Source organism: Apostichopus japonicus, chromosome 16 (assembly GCF_037975245.1).
Source record: "Apostichopus japonicus isolate 1M-3 chromosome 16, ASM3797524v1, whole genome shotgun sequence".
Classification (NCBI taxonomy): domain Eukaryota; kingdom Metazoa; phylum Echinodermata; class Holothuroidea; order Aspidochirotida; family Stichopodidae; genus Apostichopus; species Apostichopus japonicus.
Genome location: NC_092576.1, coordinates 3,659,100 through 3,685,258, shown reverse-complemented (window position 1 = coordinate 3,685,258; position 26,159 = coordinate 3,659,100). Strand labels below are relative to the sequence as shown.

General features: G+C 35.9%; 1 protein-coding gene across 2 annotated transcripts; it reads right to left on the bottom strand.

The window, feature by feature from the left end:
- Positions 1 to 133: 133 nt before the first annotated feature.
- Positions 134 to 26,129, bottom strand: LOC139983106 (uncharacterized). Of its 2 annotated transcripts, none has more exons than XM_071996465.1 (8): positions 25,646 to 26,128; positions 22,428 to 22,499; positions 21,669 to 21,740; positions 19,408 to 19,535; positions 17,330 to 17,455; positions 14,646 to 14,855; positions 13,332 to 13,439; positions 134 to 4,578 (listed from the first exon to the last, which is right to left on the bottom strand). In XM_071996465.1, the coding sequence occupies exons 1-8, from the start codon at positions 25,831 to 25,833 to the stop codon at positions 4,397 to 4,399; spliced, it is 1,086 nt and encodes a 361-aa protein (XP_071852566.1). In that variant the 5' UTR covers positions 25,834 to 26,128; the 3' UTR covers positions 134 to 4,396. The 2 variants fall into 2 exon arrangements, with proteins under 2 accessions (XP_071852566.1, XP_071852567.1); XM_071996466.1 differs by lacking the exon at positions 134 to 4,578 and adding an exon at positions 5,809 to 8,643 and having other exon boundaries at positions 25,646 to 26,129.
- Between the last annotated feature and the right edge of the window lie 30 nt (positions 26,130 to 26,159).

Sequence of the window (26,159 nt, the reverse complement as noted above, 5' to 3'; positions counted from 1 at the left end):
ATCATAATTGTTGATCACCATAACCTTATCTGTACCACACACCAATCATCATTAAAAAAAAAAGGCTCGCCTCTACCGTTATGAGATTGCTCAGCTCACAGACTCTCTCTTCTTAATAATAAACACAAACAACTTTTATGGGGAGTAAGCTGCATTGGAAAATTTATTTATCATCAAACTGTGCATTACCGCAACCGCATTCATGATATAAACATATTACTATGATTACATTTCATCTATCATATAACATTTCATCTATCATTGTATTTCAGTGATAGTGTCTTACACCAGACATAGTCAGATCCATTGAGTAGATTTTGATGCATTCTACCAGAGACATCTTTCACACTCTGATCCCAAGGATCTCATCACCATTTGAAACTACTGGTCTGATCTGGACATGAACATTTCTTTAACAACATTACAAAGGTGTTCAAAACCTCAGGTTATAATGCTGACAATGATATAGTGTTAATGCATCCAAACACTGGATCAGATCTATTGTTAAAACACCAAAACACCAGATTGGATCTAGTATTTAAGCATCAATACAATTGATCAGATATATTGTTAAAGCATTCAAACACTGGATCAAAACTATTGTTAAAGCATCCAAACACTTGATCAGATCTAGTGTTAAAGCACCAAAACACCAGATTGGATCTAGTGTTTAAGCATCAATACACTGGATCAGATCGATTGTTAAAGCATCCAAACACTGGATTAGATCTAGTGTTAGAGCATCCAAACACTGGATCAGATCAATTGTTAAAGTATCCACACACAAGATTGGATCTAGTGTATAAGGAAGCATAAACTGGATCAGATTTATTGTTAAAGCATCCAAACACTGGCTTAGATCTATTGTTAAGCATCCACACAATGATCAGATCTATTGTTAAAGCATCCACACACTGATCAGATCTAATGTTAAAGCATCCACACACCAGATTGGATCTAGTGTTTAAGGAACCATAAACTGGATCAGATTTATTGTTAAAGCATCGATACACTGGATCAGATCTAGTGTTAAAGGATCGAACACCGGATCTGATCTAGTGTTAAAGCACCCACATATAAGATTGGATCTAGTGTTTAAGGAACCAAACAATGGATCAGATTTATTGTTAAAGCATCCACACACCAGATTGGATCTATTGTTTAAGCATTCAAACACTGGATCAGATCTAGTGTTAAAGTACCAGCACACCAGATTGGATCTAGTGTTTAAGCATTGATACACTGGATCAGATCTAGTGTTAAAGCATTCACACACTGGATTAGATCTAGTGTTAAAGCATCCAAACACTGGATCAGATCTAGTGTTTAAGCATCCACACCAGATCAGTTCATGAAATATGAAATGATTATTATATACAGAGGTTACAAAAGTAATAACAACAATTGACATTGAATAGAAAGATGCAAATGATCTCAATGGAATATTATACTTCAGGATAACAATGGATTGATAACATCATGTTGTACTTCAGTTTGCATCATACAGGAAGAGGAAAGAGACGAAATACAAACTAAGAATTATTTACGGTTTACACAAATTCTTTTGGTTGAATAAGTATTAACAGTAGGCACAAGTCAATGATACAGTGATGTCACACATAACAAATTACACCCAATATGGTTACAGACAATTATCAGAGATGCTTAAGCAATCAATTTTATGGTGAATATCATCTAAATTAATCACTCACAAGGGAACATGTAAAGAATATTATCATGAAAATAATATTATCATAAAAAGTTATCACATCAATATTACTGATCATCTAGGTACAAGAAAATGGTTAAAAACAACTGATGTTGAGCACATGCATTAAATGTGGAAACTTAATGAGTATTATGTTATACCCATGGATACAGTGTTGATACATAAATAATATTAGTACTCACTATAAGGTCTTAAGTTTCCACTATAAATCAACTTGTTGCACACAGTCAGCTTTCATCTTGAGTAATAACTAATTCTGGTACCACAGATATAAGAACTATTAAACATTTAATATAAAACACTACACAATAGGGTAAAGTATAACTGAAATTATTAATAGCATTCATATCAATGACAACATAATTTCCTGTTTGTCAGAGATCATATTAACGAGAACAGACTAAACTGGGAGAAACTTGGTGTGAAAACATGAGAGTATCATATCACTAACTGTAATGTTTATTATCAGTGGAAGCAGGGAGTTGTTCCATAACAACTCCCTGGTGGATAGATAGATTAGATAGTAAGATAACTACTTCCTTGTAGTGAATATAATCATGTTCACACCCAAGACGACAAACTAATTAATATATTGAATAATTGTGACTGGAATCAATGAAAGAAATAATCAGCTGCAAAATCCAACAGGAATATTAATAAGAGCAGGAAATGGCAAGTAACCTCTTCCTGTTTCAAGACTCGACTTAATTTGATTAACAGACATTTCAGAAAGTATTATTCTATAGATGATCAGTACATTGAAGAAATTGTACTTCATTATGTAATCTTGGGATTTTGACTGATCCTGACCATCCTCTCCATAAGTATTACACCACTCCATGTAGGTTGTATACCCTATCTCATATGCGTACTGAACGCTTTAGACGTTCTTTTTTACCGAGGAGTATAAAGCTTTTGAACAGTCATATAACTAGATGATATTTTTATCATATTTTTGTATATATTTTTAAGCTGCGGAATCCATTTTATTATATCTTCATTTTATGATTGATATCAATAAATTTGACTTTACTTTACTTTACTGTAATCCAAACCGTATGATTGATATATTATCCTATTAAATATCATTCTAGAGAGGTCAACATTTAAACTTCACATAATGTCATATAACATGAACTTGAAACAAACAGGTGTGATGTCATAGATCCACACCGACATTAGAGCTGTTTTATGTCTTTTCTCGATATAATTACACTTCTGTAATACTGATATATTTGTTATTTTATATTTGTAACCCTATCTAATCTGAGGACAAAACAATCATGTGAGAAAAAAAAACAAAGAGAAACGAGACATTTTGCTGTCTGTTTGCAACTATGACATCTAACCATTCTGCTTCATGTACTGGTGTGGTACAATTTCAGCATTATCTGGTAACACTGCATAGAGATTGAATGCAAATGTCACCTGAAAGCTATACAGTAAACGTGTTTCCCTTTCACCAATTAAAAGGAACTTTTGCCCTGGAATATCCTTTAATTACACAATATATCCATGAACTTTGCATTGACAAAATACACAATATGTCCATGAACTTAGCATTGACAAAACACACAATATGTCCATGAACTTAGCATTGACAAAATACACAATATGTCCATTAACTTAGCATTGACGAAGGACACCATTTAACACACCACACTGTAGTAACTTGGAGCACAAACAAGTTATTTTAATACACAAAATTGAAGCACGTACAAGTAACATATCTACATAGCATTGGCCATTCCCTCTCATAGATCACCAAAAAGTAAGTTGTAAAAAGTGTCATCATATTTTCACAAGTATTTCCGACAACTGCGAGCATATTAAAGCCAATCCAAATATAAAGAGATGGTTGAAAGAGTTGTTAACATTTACAGATTTGAAAATTAAACACTGACAAACATGTATATACACTTATTTCAGTGAAGGCTGGTTAAGATTTCATTTCAGTTAAATAGACCTTGGGTGTCACAACCCAAGACATTCCCTTCATATTCATTAAAGCTTTTAACATTTTCACTTTTTCACATTTACTGCATATATGAAGGAGTTTAGACTGCAAACATGAGTTGTAAACTGATAATACCTGGTAGTGTTTGTTAATGTACCTTCCAGATCTTAGATATCAACAAAAATGGAAAAGTATCACTTCATCAGCCTCAGTGTTATCAATGGAATGTGGGATAGCTCAGTTACTAGTACACTTGAAATGCACTAGGGGTGGGGGGGGGTCAGGTGGGGAATGGGGGAGTTAACATGTTTAAGAAGTAACATCCAGCAGTGACCCTTACTGTACTTACACATCATAACTATCATGACACAGTTTAACACACAGACACTGACACATACATACTTGATTATGCTTCTCAAACAAGTGGTATCATTGTTAACAGCAACCACTCCATTTGCCTCTTCCCTGTATAGTTAATTGAAAGACTAAATAGTAATAATAAAGACATGCACTGACCCCTCACCCCCCCTCCCCTTAACCTATGCTGTACCCACCTCCATGAGCTCACCAACAAGTCATATTTATAAACAAAGATTTTGCAGCACCAAGCCATAATGTATATAGTTGGAAACCGTGTGAAGTGTTCACAAAGAACTGAGCTTGCATCATATGAAACAAATTAAATGAGAATGCTGTAAGCTGTGCAAACTTTAGACATCTTGTTCTTCCGTTGTTGGGTTGTATACTTTTTCTCCGACAGGAGAATATGCAACCGTAGGGTTTGCACTTTCAGCAACTTTCTCCTCCTTGTAACACGTGCAATAGACAATAACTCCAACAATAAACAGGATAATCAATAATATCAATATCACTATAAGTGCAAAAAGCCATCCTGGAAAATAGAACAGAAACAGATTTGTTAAGTATTATAGAATATTAATAGTTAACATGTCGAAACTTCAGGCACGTACCAATGATTCCACCCACCACCTAACTCGTCCTGTTCACACTCAGAAAACAAGAGTTCTAATACAGTTGAAAAAACTGTACTCTACAACTGTATGAAACCCCACAGAATTCACTATTCATTCATAGACTATCACTCCAACACAGTACAAAATAACTGAGTTGAGAACGCATTCATAGAACTACAGTATCACTCCAACACAATACACAATAACTGAGTTGAGTATGCATTCATAGACTATCACTCCAACACAGTACACAATAACTGAGTTGAATATGCATTCATGGACTATCACTCCAACACAGTACACAATAACTGAGTTGAGTATGCATTCATAGACTATCACTCCAACACAGCACACAATAACTGAGTTGAGAACGCATTCATAGACTATCACTCCAACACAGTACACAATAACTGAATTGAATATGCATTCATAGACTATCACTCCAACACAGTACACAATAACTGAGTTGAGTATGCATTCATAGACTATCACTCCAACACAGCACACAATAACTGAGTTGAGTATGCATTCATAGACTATCACTCAAACACAGTACACAATAACTGAGTTGAATATGCATTCATAGACTATCACTCCAACACAGCACACAATAACTGAGTTGAATATGCATTCATAGCCTATCACTCCAACACAGCACACAATAACTGAGTTGAATATGCATTCATAGACTATCACTCCAACACAGTACACAATAATTGAGTTGAGTATGCATTCATAGACTATCACTCCAACACAGTACACAATAACTGAGTTGAGTATGCATTCATAGACTATCACTCCAACACAGCACACAATAACTGAGTTGAGAACACATTCATAGACTATCACTCCAACACAGCACACAATAACTGAGTTGAATATGCATTCATAGACTATCACTCCAACACAGTACACAATAACTGAATTGAATATGCATTCATAGACTATCACTCCAACACAGTACACAATAACTGAGTTGAGTATGCATTCATAGACTATCACTCCAACACAGCACACAATAACTGAGTTGAATATGCATTCATAGACTATCACTCCAACACAGTACACAATAACTGAGTTGAGAACGCATTCATAGAACTATCACTCCAACACAGTACACAATAACTGAGTTGAGTATGCATTCATAGACTATCACTCCAACACAGCACACAATAACTGAGTTGAATATGCATCCATAGACTATCACTCCAACACAGCACACAATAACTGAGTTGAATATGCATTCATAGACTATCACTCCAACACAGTACACAATAACTAAGTTGAGTATGCATTCATAGAACTATCACTCCAACACAGCACACAATAACTAAGTTGAAGTAAACATCACTTAAATCTGCAGAGTTTGTTTATTTATTTTGTTTGTTCGTTTATTTATTTGTTTTATCACAAAAATATTACAATGTGAAAGGAAGTCTTCTATAAAGTCTGAATTGGCTTAACAGAGTAGAAGACTCCCTAACTGTTCTGTAAAGGTTTGTGAAGACAAAAACAGAGTGAATGCAATGATGCATCATCATCATTCTACTCTGAGTAAACTATGATCAGAATGATAAGTAATGATGGCCTCATAGAAATAGAAAATATTAAAAGCATTGTTTGACCAATATGTAGAGTATTAAAGCAGTGAACAAATAACATCATAGTATAACCGTACGCTATATACTCGCTAGGAAATAAAATAGCAAAAATATTGTGAACTAAAACTGTATAATAATGAAATAGTAACACTAAGTACTAGAATCTCAATTTGTATGCAGCAGCATTCAACATATACTCTCATAAACAAGGTAAAACTTTATAATTAATAACAAAATAATATAAGAACAGAACTAAAACATTTCATTTGGCTTTGGTATAATAGCACTTATATCCAACTGATACTCTTTACAAATATCACACATAGAATACTTTATGTATTATGTACATATGTTACTATAGTTTACACATATGGAATACCACACATGTGTAACTATAGGTTATTGGAAGTAAACAGTTGTAACAGGAAGAATGCATTTGGCAAGATGGCATGAAATCAAGTTATATTATAGTTGTATCATGCATAGAGATAAGGTGGGTTACATCCATATTAGCAATGTAATTTATAAACAGCCACATAATAGCACACTTCTGTAATGGATAGCACACATAGAATACTTCAAATGTGTAACTACAGTAGATAGGTTACATTTTGGAAGTAAACAGTTGTAACAGGAAGCAGGAAGAATGCATTCAATGGCAAGATGGCATAAAATCAAGTTATACTATACTATAGTTGTATCATGCATAGAGCACTAGGTGGGTAACATTCATATTATCAATGTATTTTATAAACAGCCTCACAATAGCACACTTCTTTATTGGATAACACACTTCAAGTTTTCAAAATCAACTCAAAAATGTTCACCACACAAAATAAACAGCAGAAGGCACGGGTTCCTCACTAACTAAATAGAGTACTGTTAATAGTCTGCCAAGAACATCTCATCTCTGTACAGAGTTCATTATCCCTAATTTGAAATTTGAGCAAAGAAAGGTTTTATGCCAAAAAAAGTCTTTTTTACACATGCCCAACAGGTCAGTAACTCTCAACTAAAGTTTCCACATTTTCTTGACAGTTTGGAGTATCTACTTTTATAATATGCTTACTATTTTTTGACAGTTCGGAGTATCTACTTTCATAATATGCTTAATATTTCTTGACAATACTTTTAAGTGGCTAGCACATTTTAAGTGGCTAGTATTGTATCTCACATTCTAAATTTCTAAGTGGCTAGTATTCTAGCTCACATTCTAAGTGGTTAGTATTCTAGCTCACATTCTAAGTGGTTAGTATTCTAGCTCACATTCTAAGTGGCTAGTATTCTAGCTCACATTCTGAGTGGCTAGTATTCTAGCTCACATTCTAAGTGGTTAGTATTCTAGCTCACATTCTAAGTGGCTAGTATTCTAGCTCACATTCTAAGTGGCTAGTATTCTAGCTCACATTCTAAGTGGCTACTATTCTAGCTCACATTCTAAGTGGCTAGTATTCTAGCTCACATTCTAAGTGGCTAGTATTCTAGCTCACATTCTAAATGGCTAGTATTCTAGCTCACATTCTAAGTGGCTAGTATTCTAGCTCACATTCTAAGTGGCTAGTAATATTCTAGCTCACATTCTAAGTGGCTAGTATTCTAGCTCACATTCTAAATGGCTAGTATTCTAGCTCACATTCTAAGTGGCTAGTAATATTCTAGCTCACATTCTAAATGGCTAGTATTCTAGCTCACATTCTAAGTGGCTAGTATTCTAGCTCACATTCTAAATGGCTAGTATTCTAGCTCACATTCTAAGTGGCTAGTATTCTAGCTCACATTCTAAGTGGCTAGTATTCTAGCTGACATTGTGAGGGGTTAGTATTGTACCTCACATTCTAAGTGGCTAGTATTCTAGCTCACATTGTAAGTGGTTAGTATTGTACCTCACATTCTAAGTGGCTAGTATTCTAGCTGACATTCTAAGTGGCTAGTATTGTACCTCACATTCTAAGTGGCTAGTATTCTAGCTCACATTCTAAGTGTGGGACATGGTACTTACTGACATACATGTTCTATCCTTACAAGAGACGTACACTCACTGATTAATCTGATACAACACCTACAAGGGCTGTAATCTAAGTTTGATAAATTACAATCTCGTTTCCAGTAATTACTCGCAACATGGAGTGCAAAGAGCAGCCTAAAGTTTGCTAAGTACTAATGTTCTGTATTCCCTTCTAAACTGCAGCTGTTCAAGACATTTATCACAAACTTGGCAGGACTTTTGAGGTCTTTTTCCAAGCCCTGCAGGAATCATTATATCTGTGATATAATCAATAACTGATTAAATGATCTGCTTCTTTTTGAAGAGGAACACCAAGAGAAGGACGATGGCCACGACTGTAAGGAGCACCGCCACACCAATAATGACTTTTAGGATCACTGGAAGGGAAAAAGAGAAACCACATTAAAGCAGTTCCCTCAAATTAAGGGTCAAAACTTGAGTTTTTAGTCTCCGAAATAGATTGAAGGCTCTAACCTTAAACCAGGCAAACAGTTGGATTTCATTCAGTGACATAAGCTGGTAAAATGCACAAAACAAAGTTCTGCTACCCCAGTACACAAATAATTCAAGGATAACTTAACAGAAATTCTGCTTTCTTTGAAGTAGTACAGTATCTGAATTTTAATTCTCACTTTTTCAAGCAAACCCAAACAAGGTTATCTTACTCATTGTAATTTATAATGAACCAAGAAAGCCTGGGTTTAAACAAATTACATACAAAATAAGAAGTCCCATATTAGCAAGTACAATGAATTGTTTGCACTCTGACTGTACTGTAAGTTTCCTGTAACAAGTTCTCTGCCATACTGTAATAATGTAAAATCATAAATAAAAAAGCTACCAGACTTTGACATAGAAAATGTCTAGAAATACTGTTGTTATAATCTGTGCAGGTTGAATCTGACTACAAACTAAAACCAAGGGTTGAAGGTCTCTACTGTTGTATTAATCTGTGCTGCAGGTAGAATCGGACTACAAACTAAAACCAAGGATTGAAGGTCTCTAACTGTTGTAATAATCTGTGCAGGTAGAATCTGACTACAAACTAACACCAAGGATGGAAGGTCTCTACTGTTGTAATAATCTGTGCAGGTAGAATCTGACTACAAACTAACACCAAGGATGGAAGGTCTCTACTGTTGTAATAATCTGTGCTGCAGGTAGAATCTGACTACAAACTAAAACCAAGGATGGAAGGTCTCTACTGTTGTATTAATCTGTGCTGCAGGTAGAATCTGACTACAAACTAAAACCAAGGATGGAAGGTCTCTACTGTTGTAATAATCTGTGCTGCAGGTAGAATCTGACTACAAACTAAAACCAAGGATGGAAGGTCTCTACTGTTGTATTAATCTGTGCAGGTAGAATCGGACTACAAACTAAAACCAAGGATTGAAGGTCTCTAACTGTTGTAATAATCAGTTAGAATCTGTATCACAACGTCACCATTTACATTAAAACAAAGAACGTGTTGTGTTTGGTTGCAAATCACTTACAATTTAAACAAAAATAAGGAAATGTAACAAGTACAGTAGTTAGGCTACAGACAGGATTCCAATGTAAGACGACAAAGTTCCCAAATCTCACCAAATTCACATTATTGAGATTACAGTTCTTTTTAATGAATTTCAGAATATCATAAATTTAAATATTAGTCCAGAAGCTTCTTAAAAGGTACCAGTGCAAGGGTACTCAATGAGAATATATATGTATGTTAATGATCACCTAAAGCAGGACCCAACTATGTACTCAGTGATCACATCAAAGCAGGAGCCAAGTACTCAGTGGTCACATTTCAGGGGGACACAAGTATGAACTCAGTGATTACATTAAAGCGGGAACCAAGTATGTACTCAGTGATTTCATTAATGCAATACCCAAGTATGGACCAGTGATTACCTTAAAGCATGACCCAAGTATGGACCAAGTGATTAAATAAAAGCTGGACTCAAGTACAGTATGTACAGTACTTAGTGATTACAATCAAGCATGACCCTAGTATTCAGTGATTTAATTAAAGCGGGACCCAAGTATGTACTCAGTGATTACATTCAAGCATCGCCCAAGTATAAACTAAACGATTGAACGTAGAGTGGGACCCAAGTAAGAACTCAGTGATCACATTTAAGCAGGACACAAATTTGTATGAACTCAATGGTTACATAAGCGTGGGACCCAAGCATTTACTGAGTGAATATATTAATGTGTGACCCAAGTATGTACAAAGTGATTAAATTAAAGCTGGACTCAAACTTGTATGTACTCAGTGATTACATCAAAGTTGGACTCAAGTACAGTACAGTATGTACTCAGTGATTACATCAAAGCTGGACTCAAGTATGTACTCAGTGGTTACATTAAAGAGGGACTCAAGTATGTACTCAGTGATTACATTAAAGCTGGACTCAAGTATACATGTACTCAGTGGTTACATTAAAGAGGGACCCAAGTATGAACTCAGTGATTACATTAAAGCTAGACTCAAGTACAGTATGTACTCAGTGGTTAAATTAAAGAGGGACTCAAGTATGTACTCAGTGATTACATTAAAGCTGGACTCAAGTATGTACTCAGTGATTACATTAAAGCTGGACTCAAGTATGTACTCAGTGATTACATTAAAGCTGGACTCAAGTGCAGTATGTACTCAGTGTTTACATTAAAGCTGGACTCAAGTATGTACTCAGTGGTTACATTAAAGAGGGACCCAAGTATGAACTCAGTGGTTACATTAAAGAGGGACACCACAATAAGAGTAGATCATGTATGAATTAAGAACAGTATGTATTCCAATAACATACAATCATGTAAATTACAATAAAGTTCAGAAATGCTCAGGCTTAATTAGTAGCAAATAAAATATGTCTGTGGGAAGCTTCCTCTAACAGCTGTTTTCTCATATGATAAATAAAGTCTAGACTGATAAATAGGAAGGATAGCAAATGTTACTAAATCTAACACAGAGAAATGTCACTGTAACTGGATCCTATCCCAAATGCTAAATGAAATAAATTTTGTATGTCAGATGTTTGATGACAAATAAATGTAAATGACCTTATTATAAGGTCCATACACTAGAAATGCCACTAATTATCACTGGTTTCGTCCTTCTTGAGACTCATCAGACCTGTACAGACTGCAGCTGAACGCCACTCCTATGTATCACAAACTTTAGTCCATACCAATCAGCCACAAACCAGATCAAATCAAATGTACACCTAACACCATTCAGTGCACTTGATTATCAATCAAATTGTACACTTAACACCATTCAGTGTGCTTGATTATCAATCAAATTGTAAACACTCAACACCATTCAGTGTGCTTCATTGCCAATCAAATGTACACCTAACACCATTCAGTGTGCTTGATTATCAATCAAATTGATAACACTCAACAACATTAAGTGTCCTTGATTATCAATCAAATTGTAAACACTCAACACCATTCAGTGTGCTTCATTGCCAATCAAATGTACACCTAACACCATTCAGTGTGCTTGATTATCAATCAAATTGTAACACTTAACACTATTCAGTGTGCTTGATTGCCAATCATATTGTAAACACTCAACACCATTCAGTGTGCTTGATTGTCTATCAAATTGTACACTTAACACCATTCAGTGTGCTTGATTGCCAATGAAGTTGTGCACTTAACACCATTCAGTGTGCTTGATTGTCAATCAAATTGTAAACACTTAACACCATTCAGTGTGCTTGATTGCCAATAAAGTTGTGCACGTAACACCATTCAGTGTGCTTGATTGTCAATCAAATTGTAAACACTTAACACCATTCAGTGTGCTTGATTGTCAATCAAATTGTAAACACTCAACACCATTCAGAGTGCTTGATTGCCAATCAAATTGTAAACACTCAGCACCATTCAGTGTGCTTGATTGTCAATCAAATTGTAAACACTTAACACTATTCAGTGTGCTTGATTGCCAATAAAGTTGTGCACTCAACACCATTCAGTGTGCTTGATTGTCAATCAAATTGTAAACACTTAACACCATTCAGTGTGCTTGATTGCCAATGAAGTTGTGCACTTAACACCATTCAGTGTGCTTGATTGTCAATCAAATTGTAAACACTTAACACCATTCAGTGTGCTTGATTGTCAATCAAATTGTTAACACTTAACACCATTCAGTGTGCTTCATTGCCAATGAAGTTGTACACCTAACACCATTCAGTGTGCTTGATTATCAATCATATTGTGCACTTAACACCATTCAGTGTGCTTGATTATCAATCAAATTGTACACTCAACACCATTCAGTGTGCTTGATTATCAATCAAATTGTAAACACTCAACACCAATCAGTGTGCTTGATTGCCAATCAAATTGTACACCTAACACCATTCAGTGTGCTTGATTGCCAATCAAATTGTGCACTTAACACCATTCAGTGTGCTTGATCGTCAATCAAATTGTAACACTTAACACCATTCAGTGTGCTTGATTGCCAATCAAATTGTACACCTAACACCATTCAGTGTGCTTGATTGCCAATCAAATTGTGCACTTAACACCATTCAGTGTGCTTGATCGTCACTCAAATTGTAACACTTAACACCATTCAGTGTGCTTGATTGCCAATCAAATTGTACACCTAACACCATACAGTATGCTTGATTGCCAATCAAATTGTGCACTTAACACCATTCAGTGTGCTTGATCGTCAATCAAATTGTAACACTTAACACCATTCAGTGTGCTTGATTGCCAATCAAATTGTACACCTAACACCATACAGTATGCTTGATTGCCAATCAAATTGTGCACTTAACACCATTCAGTATGCTTGATTGCCAATCAAATTGTGCACTTAACACCATTCAGTGTGCTTGATTGCCAATCAAATTGTACACCTAACACCATACAGTATGCATGCATGGAATCAAATCACATACACTCAACAACATACAGTGTGCTTGATTGCCAATCTAATTGTAAAGTGAACACCATTCTGTGTGCATGAATTGCAATACACATAACAAGTTAACACCATCATGCAGTGTGTTTAAAATCCAAGGAAATTGTGTATATAACTTACCTGGAAGTGGAACGGGTGGTTTATCTGTAGTTGGCATCGTAGATGGACTGACAGTGGTTTGAACTGTTGGACTGACAGTGGTCTGCACTGTAGAGCATGTGCTAACATCTAGTAAAGAAGAAACAAGGCTTTAGTTACAGTAGCAACAGCTTATTTTCTACAACTGTTGAGTATAACTGCTATGGGCCAAGTTTCTAAAGCCTATGAAAGTACTTGCATCATGTTAAAGGCAATTATAACCATAACCAGGACATTATTCAGAACGAGCTCATAAAATGAGCCTCTTACCAAGATAACATGAATGTGGGATATCCTCACCTTTCCTTGGAAACATCTCAAGTGGGTTATGCCCCCTCACCCTTTCCTTGGACCAAATCTGGAGTGGATAATTCCCTACCCCCCACCTTCAGGTGTAGATTTATTCCCCAGGGTGAGTGGTGGCATGTCGCTGGAGCCACCAATAACTCAACACCAACATGTCAGTTAGTGACGTCCATCTTTCTTCCATTTGGATCAAGTCAGATTAGGCCCACTCATAGTCATACAGTATTCCTCCCAATGTAATCTGACATGATGCAGATATGTAACTATTGGGGCAGATGAGGGATCACTTCTCACCTAGTAGACCTCTGTGCAGTATCAATCAGTAATGGGTCAAATGACAGACTCAATCACTACCACGTCATAGTTTGTAACATTAAACTACTGTATATCTCTTCTCAGGCACAATTCGGGTTATGCTGGGGACACGTTTACAGCAGTGCCAAAGACCATTGTCTAAGGCTACCCAAACTGTCATAGTGTCCCTTTGGTTAGGGTCATCGTTAGGGTCACAAGATGAATGCGATCACATAGGGAAGCTTGAACAGGGTCGATGTTCACTAGGCTCAGACCCAAGAGACCCATCAGCCAGGGTTGTAGGAATGCTGTTGACTCAGGACGCCCATGGGATTACATGGGACATATACATGAGAGCCCACATTTACTACTCTTGGACCACTAAAAGCTGCTATGGATTTCCATGGGTCACCATACCTGTCACTATGGGCAGCAATTGTAGTACTTGGGCCAAAAATAATAATTATTTAGTGCACACATTGCTATACACAGTGTTCATATGCTAATTTATGCCTTTATCTGCTAAATGCATCTGAACCTTTTTTTGTAGCTGTACTGAACATAAATTATAGTAGCATAGTGGTTACATGCACACTGCTCAATAATTAAGTACATTGGTCACTTAAATATTTTTTTTGCCCAAAAAAAATACTAACTGTAGGAGCTAGATTTTCTGAAGGTTAACAGGAGACTCACCATCGTCTAGAATAATCTTCATCTCTGTTCCCACTGCTGTGATACTTTTTGGCACCAAAACTAACAAATATGACCTTTGAGGATCTCCTGCACTACCACCATCATTCACCCTAACGTTGATCACCATTGAACGAGCTCCAGCTGGTAAGGTAACTTCATCATCAATCTCCAAATCACCCTCACTTCCTTCATCTGGTAGGTAAGTAAACCCTGATAATGGATAGGACAGAGCTCAGCCTATATTACTGCTTTACAATCACTTTAAAGGCATTGAAGACTCGCCCAAAACCGTGTGTGGCCGTCTGAAAAAGTTAACTTTCTGTTGCTTGCAAGTCACGTTTTGTTTGTGTCGCTAAAAAATGCAGACAGTACAGTAATGAAACGTGATACCTTGTTATCTTTAGCTGGACCTGAGATGTCCATCGCTGTATCGTTTGTATACTGTGCTGTGGGTGAGTTTTGACCACAGCTGTATGTACTGACTGTACACTAGTGTCTAATTACCAACAGTAGCAAGCTGTGTGTGTATTTTCTGGGATCGATGGTGGTGTTTAACACTTCTGTTACACCTCATTCGAAACTAGTTCAGATTACCGGCATTAGACGTTTCTTTTTGCGCGAATCTTCACACCCTTTAATACGTATTAAACACTGTGTAAATAGTGAAAAATGTAAACATGACACCATTTGGTAAGAACCTGTACACCCCTCCCTCATGATACAGTGTCCTTTGTTTCAACCCATAAGAAATACGGTAACCCAAGCAATATGGTAACCATGTGAACCCAAGAAATATGATACCTGGCCTACACTTAGGCCTATACCTATAAACCACTATGGTGACAGAGAAACATGGATTCAATATCCTTCTAAATGCCAACAAAGTAATATTACTTGCTGAAGTTAATTGTAATTAATAGCTCCACATTCAGACAATTTTACCATTTGCACAATCTCCAAAATAAACAGTATTTTTGTAGGAAGTACAGTCATAGCATTAGAAGTCATTTTAATAGCCCAAGATACCAAAACAGCTTAATAACATTGATGTAAAACAATATTTGTGCGAGACAATCCCGTATCTTATTGAAATTAATTATAGTTTTGCTGCAGCGTTCACTGCTATATATATGCTAAACAATACAGCATTGTTACGACTGCAGGATTCTGCATCCATTACACAATGGTTTAGCCAGGGACACAAAAATCTTCAAAATTGCTTTGAGTCCTACCCCAAACACAATTTTTTTTTCTTGATAAACAAACCCCAAGTACACACACTCACAACTAGTCCTACACAAAACCCCTTCTTGAATGAACATTTTTCTTTCTTTCTTCTCAAGTGAACCAAAATTTCTTCCAATCCTATAGTTTGTTTGAAACCAAATACATCATAAACATTCATTGGTAAGTTGTGAGGCTTCCAAACGGAACTAACAACATTTCCAGGACAGAGATTGTCATGCTAAAAATAGTTCATGGTGTTTTCCATATTCCCAGTGATTTGATTGGCTAATAGCCCCTTGCCCATAGTCTGCAAACATTCTTGCATCTGCAGTACTTACTAAATGAACACAAAGCATGTTATTGAATTGCAACTACTTGTATGTTACTTTACCCTGTGAAGAGATAGGGAATTTTATGCTACAGGTTATTATGTGTGCATTCAATTATCATAACTTGGACCTTGCTTTTTTGGACAATTGCTCATGGTACAAAAGTTGTAGTTGAACTGTTTCTAAGAATATCACCTAATATTTGAATAACTGTTTTGATCACAAAATGTTATGAGTTGAGACAATTTACAAATTTTGTGTGAATTTAACATCTTTGATACTGAAATAAAAAAAATCATATCACAGTATGTTTGTTCTCTCCGCATTGAGTTGCTAAAGTAAAATTTGCAATTCATACCACAGTAATTTCTTCCTTGCAAACTGGCATACATTTTCGCTGTCCCTTTTGACCATGTGCTTCACTTAAATTGTTTGTGCAACGTTTAAATGTAACTACTTCAAACATCATCATAAGTAGCCATTGAAGTTTTTTAATCAACATTTCGTAAAAAGTTATTTACACACAGTAATGGACAAGGGGTCGGAAAGCGCCGGGGCTGGGCAGACTTGCCTAGATAGAGGTTGGAGAAAAGGAAAAAAATCTGTTCGCCTTTGAATAAATTTAAAAAATTGGATAACTGTTAATGGTAACTTAGGACATGAGTTCATGAAAGTTGTCAGCAACTACTAGGCCTTTTTAAGGGCATGTTCTTGTGATGCAGAGATCTATGTATTATTTTCTACAATATTTAAGGGGCTCAATTAAATCAGTCAAATGTGCAGTATTGTTATTCCTCCATTTTCTTTCAAGGTACTCGTTTTAGTTTACATTCATTTCTGACATTGTTTATGGACATGTCATGTAAGGTAGTGGTACAGTGTACATGTCTAGGCCAGCATATATGGTAACTAGTCTACATCATACATTTGGTTGTTGTGTATAATTAGTTCCATGTTTCATCATATTGATATTTCTTTCGTGCCCATTGTAGACTGTATATCACTATATAGGCTTCCATTGCCCACAAGCCAATGTGTTGTCAGGGGTCATTATAACTAAGTATCGTGTGTTCCTGTAGAGGTATTTTGAAGTACACATGTTCAGGAATTATGATTTCATTGTCTTACTGTAAGTCATTGCACTTGGTGCTGCTGAATCCAAAGTAGCTGCTATATACAGGCTTTCACAGGTCCTATCAAAGGTAAGGTCATCATCTCCTAATTTAATTGTCAAAGCTGCACCTGGTTTGCCATCTGAAATGAAAAAAGAAATATGACCATCTTCCAGAAATCATGACCCATTTCGAGTTTAAACTGATTTTGAGAATGGAATGAAAGTGTATAGATATGTCTCAAAAACATCAGGGATCCAATGATACCTCTACATCATTATTCATATATTCATATATTCATTATTCATATATATATGCTAACCATTGGCAATACTTTGCCACCAGTGACACAGGCATACTGTTGCTAGGAGATACTGTACACATGGATATAAATACAAATACTCAGCTGGGCTTGAGCCAACTTGTTTCAAGACTGTAACCCCTGAACCCATGAAAGGAGATTGCCTCCAATGACCCAGACATACACATTGCTAGACCTGTAATACTGTACACCTGTAATGTAAGACTGTAACCCCTGAACCCATTTAAAGAGATTGCCTCTAATGACCCAGACATACACATTGCTAGACCTGTAATACTGTACACCTGTAATGTAAGACTGTCACCCCTGAACCCATTTAAAGAGATTACAGTACCTCTAATGACCCAGACATACACATTGCTAGACCTGTAATACTGTACACCTGTAATGTAAGACTGTAACCCCTGAACCCATTTAAAGAGATTGCCTCTAATGACCCAGACATACACATTGCTAGACCTGTAATACTGTACACCTGTAATGTAAGACTGTCACCCCTGAACCCATTTAAAGAGATTACAGTACCTCTAATGACCCAGAAATACACATTGCTAGACATGTAATACTGTACACCTGTAATGTAAGACTGTAACCCCTGAACCTATGATAGGAGATTACATCCAATGACCCACACATACTGTTGCTAGGAGATACACAAACATGGAATCTACTGTACTAAGGGCTTGACCAATGAACTCTGAACCCATGATAGGGGATTGCCTCCAATGTACCCAGACATACTGTTGCTAGGAGATACACAAACATGGATATACAATCTACTAAGGGCTTGACCAATGAACTCTGAACCCATGATAGGAGATTGCCTCCAATGACCCAGACATACATACACATTGCCAGACCTGTTACACTACATTTTCCTGAAATAAATTCTTCTAATCACTGATTGAAGGTCAATATACCAATAGGAACTACCATGATCTTGACCTATGTTGACCTATTTACACTGGTGGTTTTATTAGGTACTTGTACTACTAACCAGGCAGCATCTACTGTACATACTACAATATATACAGTATAATTATAAGCATCAGTGTGTGTAGCATATTAGCTACTGTACCGTACAATAGGAGATGTTTACAAGCAAGTATCAATGGACATGTGTACAAACTACACATGTGCACACATACTGTATGTACACTACATAGGTACAGTAGTTTACAGTAATGGTAACTTGAAGGCTATTAAAGATGCTGACATTGCAAACAGTTCAAAGGAAATAAGCTGAGTGTGTCGCTTAACTCTAAGTGGCATTATGAAAGTGAAAGTTGACAAAATACCTGGACAGGAAATTATTAAATGCATTTACATATCTATGCTAATGAGGATGTTCACAGATTGATCTAACTACATGTACAGTAGATATGTCAAGGAACCACTGTTGGATTTAGAATGTTATGGCTTGCTACAAGTATCTAACAAAGTTGATTGTTTCTCTTCAAATTGAATCACACGATTACTATCAGAGCTGTGGTGCCCTGTTAATGGGGATCCATTACAATCTCTCAGACTGAATCATGTGCCTAGTATAAAACATAGCGACATTAATTGTCATGTAATATGAACGAACCTACACAATAGGACTACAATACTTAATAGTATTTACACTCTAAAGAGACACACAAAATTATTATTGTGCCCATAATCATCTTCTTCTAAATATTAAACTTATTATTGTAATAAGTTATGTCATTCAGCCAGACATCTCTTGAAATTTCTTTTCATTTTATTTTTATTTTCGATCATGTACTTACCAAGATAATTACTGATGGTATTTCCATTTGTGCAGTTACCGATGACCTTATTCCTAGGGTAGGATTCACGCCAGATTTGTAACCAGTCAATCTTCTTGTTACACACAATGGGATTCATTGAGAGGTCTCTGGAAAATGTAGACAAAAGATAAAATAATACATTCCTGAATAACATTCCTTTAAAAGAAACTTGTCTATTTTAATAACGAGTATTTAGGTTTACATGTCCAAACTTCATGGTTTATAAAAAAAAAAGTACCATCATTTATAGCAAAAAATTGGTTACAGAAAACAATAAATTGGATTTCTACACAAAAAGGATTAAGCTAGATATGACTACGTTCTGCAATTGTGGAAAACGACAGTGTTTTGAGTTAGGAACAAGTTTTTCAGATAAGAATTTTTAAGCAGTTCCTTTCTTCTCTGAATTCAACATTTGAAAGGAAACTAGATCATATGAAATGGAGATATAGCACAGTAAGTACATGTACTGTAGTCTACTGAGCCAAAGATAAAGTATATTATTGTCTAGTATTATTCAATGATGTTAAACTGGGAACACAATAAAATGGAAAAGCTACGAACATAGCTATGTCCAGTAGTGTACTCCAAGGTGAAGTATCAACCCATACTTCATAATGGGTACAGTATGATTACTCAATATGGATATATCTAGTTTAATATCAGGTGAAGTATCAGCCCATACTCCATAATGGGTACAGTATGATTACTCTATATATGGATATAGCAAGTTTACTCTCAGGTGAAGTATCAGCCCATACTTCATAATGGGTACAGTATGACTACTCAATATGGATATATCTAGTTTAATATCAGGTGCAGTATCTACCCATACTTCATAATGGGTACAGTATGATTACTCAATATGGATATATCTAGTTTAATATCAGGTGAAGTATCAACCCATACTTCATAATGGGTACAGTATGATTACTCTATATATGGATATAGCAAGTTTACTCTCAGGTGCAGTATCAGCCCATACTTCATAATGGGTACAGTATGATTACTCAATATGGATATATCTAGTTTAATATCAGGTGCAGTATCTACCCATACTTCATAATGGGTACAGTATGATTACTCAATATGGATATATCTAGTTTAATATCAGGTGAAGTATCAACCCATACTTCATAATGGGTACAGTATGATTACTCTATATATGGATATAGCAAGTTTACTCTCAGGTGAAGTATCAGCCCATACTTCATAATGGGTACAGTATGATTACTCAATATGGATATATCTAGTTTAATATCAGGTGAAGTATCAGCCCATACTCCATAATGGGTACAGTATGATTACTCAATATGGATATATCTAGTTGAATATCAGGTGAAATATCAGCCCATACTCCATAATGGGTACAGTATGATTACTCAATATGGATATATCTAGTTTAATATCAGGTGAAGTATCAGCCCATACTCCATAATGGGTACAGTATGATTACTCTATATATGGATATAGCAAGTTTACTCTCAGGTGAAGTATCAGCCCATACTTCATAATGGGTACAGTATGATTACTCAATATGGATATATCTAGTTTAATATCAGGTGCAGTATCTACCCATACTTCATAATGGGTACAGTATGATTACTCAATATGGATATATCTAGTTTAATATCAGGTGAAGTATCAGCCCATACTCCATAATGGGTACAGTATGATTACTCAATATGGATATATCTAGTGTAGTCTCAGGTGCAGTATCAGCCCATACTCCATAATGGGTACAGTATGATTACTCTACATTGCCTTACTAGTTTACTATCAAGTGAAGTATCTACCCATACTTCATAATGGGTACAGTATGATTACTCAATATGGATATATCTAGTTTAATATCAGGTGAAGTATCAGCCCATACTCCATACTGGGTACAGTATGATTACTCTGTATTTGGATATAGCAAGTTTACTCTCAGGTGCAGTATCAGCCCATACTTCATAATTGATACAGTATGATTACTCTATATGAATATCAAGTTTACTAGAACTGTTCCAGTATCAGCCTAGATACTTCACAATGGGTACAGTATGATTACTGTAGCTAGTTTACTCTCAGGTGCAGTATCAGCCCATACTTCATACTGGGTACAGTATGATTACTCTATATGGACATAGCTAGTTTACTATCAGGTTCATTTATACAGTGTATCTTCCCATACTTGATAATGGGTATTACAATACTGTATAAATGAACTTCATATGAACTCAGAGTGGCTCACTCACATGTTTTGCAAGGATCCAACATACTCAAAACTTTCCTTACTGATGGTTTCCAAATCGTTGTTGCTCAAATTTCTGCGGGAAAAAGAGAAATATTTAGTATCGTGTTATACAGGCCCTGACAACTATCATTAAAAGTATATACTCGACATTTGGCGTTTGTGCCGAAAGCTTCACTCGCCACTATTATCGCTATTAAGGATCAATACTTGTAGCATACTGTACAAAATTACAGCATCATCATTCGTCAATACTCTTTTATAAATCAAGGTTAGGCAGATCTACATGGCGCTTAATAATGCACATTGGAAAATGTCTGTGCAGTATGAAATTGAATTATTCTTCCAAGAAAAGAAAGGGATGACCAGCGTAAAACAAGTCAATAAATCATTAATATGCATGCAGCTAATGTAGGCCTATTTTGTCTCAAACAATTCCGAAAAACATCAGCAGAAATACCTACTGTACAAAGGTAGCTTGGTTCCTGTAACACTAGGGCTCCTGTAGTGCTAGACATATACTAGCTAGTTGTACATGAGTACGCAGACTAACTCACTGCAACTTTGACCAAATGGTACATGTGTAAGAAATTGCAGCAAGAAATAATTTAGGAGGTATTTGACTATATTGTATATTTACAGATACTGTAAGTTAATGGTATCTGGCCTATTAGTAAATATACTGTAGGTTTATGAGAACTTGAAGCAACCAGATGGTATCTGGCGGTTCTGGCCTTTTAATTACAATAATGTTCATACTTACAGATCAGTTAACGAGGGTAGATTGAAGTAACCAGGTGGTATCTCAGAGATACGGGGGCTATCAGCAATGGTTCTGAAGATATAATTATGCAAGAAGAATTGGTTAAGTCATCCCTAATCACAAACAACAGTACTTAGAGCCCACATACATGCATTTATAAACTAAATGTACATATTATGCCCTCCAGTCCTCGCTTTCTATTTCTTCAAACTTGACTACTAAACCCACATTTAATTTCTATGTATATTTAATTTCTATGTAAAATGTTCTGTAAGTATTGAATATTCAGTATGCTGAAGCCTCATTAGCCATTCTATTATTAAAACACACTATTCAATTAAGAACTCCATTGTGTGGTATGTAAATAAACACACAATCTTGATAATTGTACTTTCAGTTTTATGCTAAGCTTTAAACCATTAAGAATGAAAACTTCTCTCAAAACATCACTTGTTAACACCATTTGCAACCACATAAACTGTTTACAATTTCAGATGCATTTCACACATTTCAACTGTGTCATAATAGGTAATGACAGTAAATGTATGTATATTTGTTCCCCTAATTTCACATCCTTTCTTACGGTTATGTACTTTGCAATGATATGTCAAAATGCCATTGAAATTGTAGCCACTTTTTGCAGTGCAAGTTTTATATATCCAACTTAACAATAGGGCTAACATTTGTCTTCAGGAAGGAAATATCAAATATATCTTGTAGCACATTTGTAAATTATATAGGGTTACCCACAACTGACAGGAATTATACAGCACACTTTTACACAAAACATGTTCAAATTATGGGAAATTTTATTGAGCTGAGTATGAACAGACTTTCTGACACTTGTAGTTAATTGTGCAATTTAATTTATTCTGGGATAGATCTATAAGATCAAGTTTCAATGAGATGTTAGGTGAAAGACAAAACTATTTAAGCTTGGAAATTAAGCCAAATTTGATTGATGTTTCACAAATGATCCCTTAAAAGCCTTGTGCAACTTGATGCAATTTATGGGCACACTTTTCTGTAACCAAATTCCTAAGAACTTACAGCCAATGATATTAGCATTAAATATATTTTGGGACAAAATTGGGACAAAATATATACTTTTGCTTTGATTTGTATATATTAAACAGTTGCTTAATGCAGTTATACAGTCTCTTAGACAACCAGGGCTTACCTATTGTTTTTTTAAACAGAAACATTGTTTGTCCAAAACATGTAGCAAAATAACAGAAAACTGACCAATATGTAAACTGCAGGAGAGAATACCAGCATTGGAGATTTAAAACTCTGATACTTTTGTTTCATTTTAGTACTGTATTTCCAAAGTGCAGAGGAGGTGTACAAATTTATCAATTTACCTATGTGAGGTTTGTTTAGTAAACAATGCTATCTAAATTTGATGTTAATGTGGTCATCTGCAGTCATCTGCGGTCATCTGCGAGACGACTACCAAAAATGAGTTTGGTTGTCCGAACAGAATTTTGGGTCTTCTCAGACAATCTGCCTAACGTTAAAATTTGGCCTTGTGGTCTATAAGCCAAACAAATCACAGGTAAGTATTTACTAAATGGTCGTGTCTATTGGCACGTGCACGTGCCAATAACAACCGTTATTGTTAAGTTGACGTACCAATAAGCATCGATATTCGCACGAACATGCTCGTGCTTATATAGACAGTGACTACGCACACTAAGGCGTACCAATAAGGATTGTTATTCGCACAAAATTGTATGTGGGTATAAGTATGTATGTAGTGATTAGAAAAGCACTGCCAATAAACATTTATATTCGCACGAACGTGTTCGTATTGAGTAGGCGGGGAAGGTAAACCATGGCCCCAACACCAGTGTTGGGTGTGCACGGTCGATTTGCCCCCCTCGCCCCCTCCCCTCAAGATTTTGGTCGATGAAAATTTACTGATTCTCAAAAAATGGTTATCTTTTTCAAAATCAATAGCCAAATCTGTAAAATATGAGAGAAATCAGAGATGTGATCAATTCTGGGAAAATTCGGAGTAATAATTAAAGATTTTGTTGGAATATTTCAGAAAAGATTTGTTGCAAACTTTCTTAAAATGCGTACGGAATATGATGAATTTAATTCATCTAGTCGCTTGTTTGCTGCTTCAACGGTTTTGGAATCCTTTATTACAAAAATAGATAAAGTATCCCCAGATATCCTTTTGAAATCCCCATAGTTATCAAATTCCTGTTCCATTGTCATGCACTGCTGTGTTATTGTCCATCGATGTCCTGTTCACCCCTCCCGGCCAGCACATATCAGGACAGTTCATTGGTTACATCAACCACAAGCGCTGATTGATCAAGTTACATGTGTGCAAATAGTCAACTGTATTCGCACGATTACGTTCGTGCGAATAGCCACAACGTTACTAAATTGCTTTTAAACAGATCTCCAAAATATGACAACAGCTGACGAAGTATATATGCAATTACTTTAATGTTGGAATACTTCTACATTGGACAAACCTACAACTGGAATTCCCTGTTTGGCATTTTTTCTCAAGTTAACCCCCTCTGCATATTATGAAACTAAGTTAGTTGATCGTTGGAAGACCAAGAAGGAACAATCGGTCGTCCGAAACAAATTTGATATTTCCAGATGACTGTTAAGAATTTGCCCTGCACTGCAAATCCTAGACATTTAAGAATTTTAAGAGAAATCCATCTGAAAATGTGAACTATTTGTGAGTTCAAACTCTTACAAAAATTGGCCACAATTTGCACCACCATTTTTACACTATTAGGCCTACAGCAAGTACTAGGCTGGTACTATGATTGGAAGTATGATCGCAGCTAGCTATGTATCAGTAAATATGCAAAATTGTAACAGCATGGTGATTAACATCACACAGATTTTGCGTAGTAGTTTAGTTCTTTCGATTGTAAAAGTGTTTACAATTACTTGCCAACACGTCAACTACAATGTCTATCAGTATCACTGTATCATTGCAGCTTCATATGTTCAGTACCACTACAAATTATAATTAACACTGTGACAGGCTAAACCCACAACACTGGCTAGGCCTTACACTGTACATAGTGTTAGGCTACTGTAGCCAAGTAGTAGTATACTAGTACTAGCCTAGTAGTTGTACTAGTAGGGCCAAGGGTAAGCCTAAAATTAGATCATGCACATCGATTAACTCAAATCGGAGGAATGATTCGAAAATAGAAAAGAAATCTTCTCACAAGTCTGATACTTCTTTCGGGAGGTTTGGTAGGTCATCTAATCCAAAACACGATATAGTTGTAAAGTCTTGATCGGAGCGGCCAGGACATTCACACCCATTTGGGCACTGAGAGTTTGCAGACCTCACTGCAAACGTAACCAAATATAAAACTAAAGTTAATGCTGGGGTACATTTAGCTGTCATCATGATTTAAAATGCCGTATTCCACTGCCACCGAGATGACTTATTTTTCAATTCGCAACCAAAGAAGTAACAATGTGTTCCTTGTCGCTTTCTCAAGTTGTCGTTGTTTACAAACGTACTGTAGTGTAGCTTCGTATTAGCCTTTTACGCGTCACGTTGTGAGTACAGTATGTCCAGGATAGTAAGCGAACAATTTGCTAGGACTCACTTTGGTATAGAGTAAGTAAGAAGGAATTCCACATCATAGTCTCCAGAAGTTACACATTAAAAAGGTTTGCAACTTTCTCAATACACTATCTAAGGAAACGTTCACATATAATGAAAGTCAT

What these genes read in the sequence shown, in the direction of transcription:
- LOC139983106 (XM_071996465.1), bottom strand. Translation starts at nt 25,833, where the DNA reads ATGATGACAGCTAAATGTACCCCAGCATTAACTTTAGTTTTATATTTG. An exon ending in CTACCCTCGTTAACTGATCT is followed by an intron (nt 21,741 to 22,427) that starts GTAAGTATGAAC and finishes TTTTTCCCGCAG; the next exon opens with AAATTTGAGCAACAACGATT. An exon ending in ACCAAGTGCAATGACTTACA is followed by an intron (nt 14,856 to 17,329) that starts GTAAGACAATGA and finishes ATCCATTATCAG; the next exon opens with GGTTTACTTACCTACCAGAT.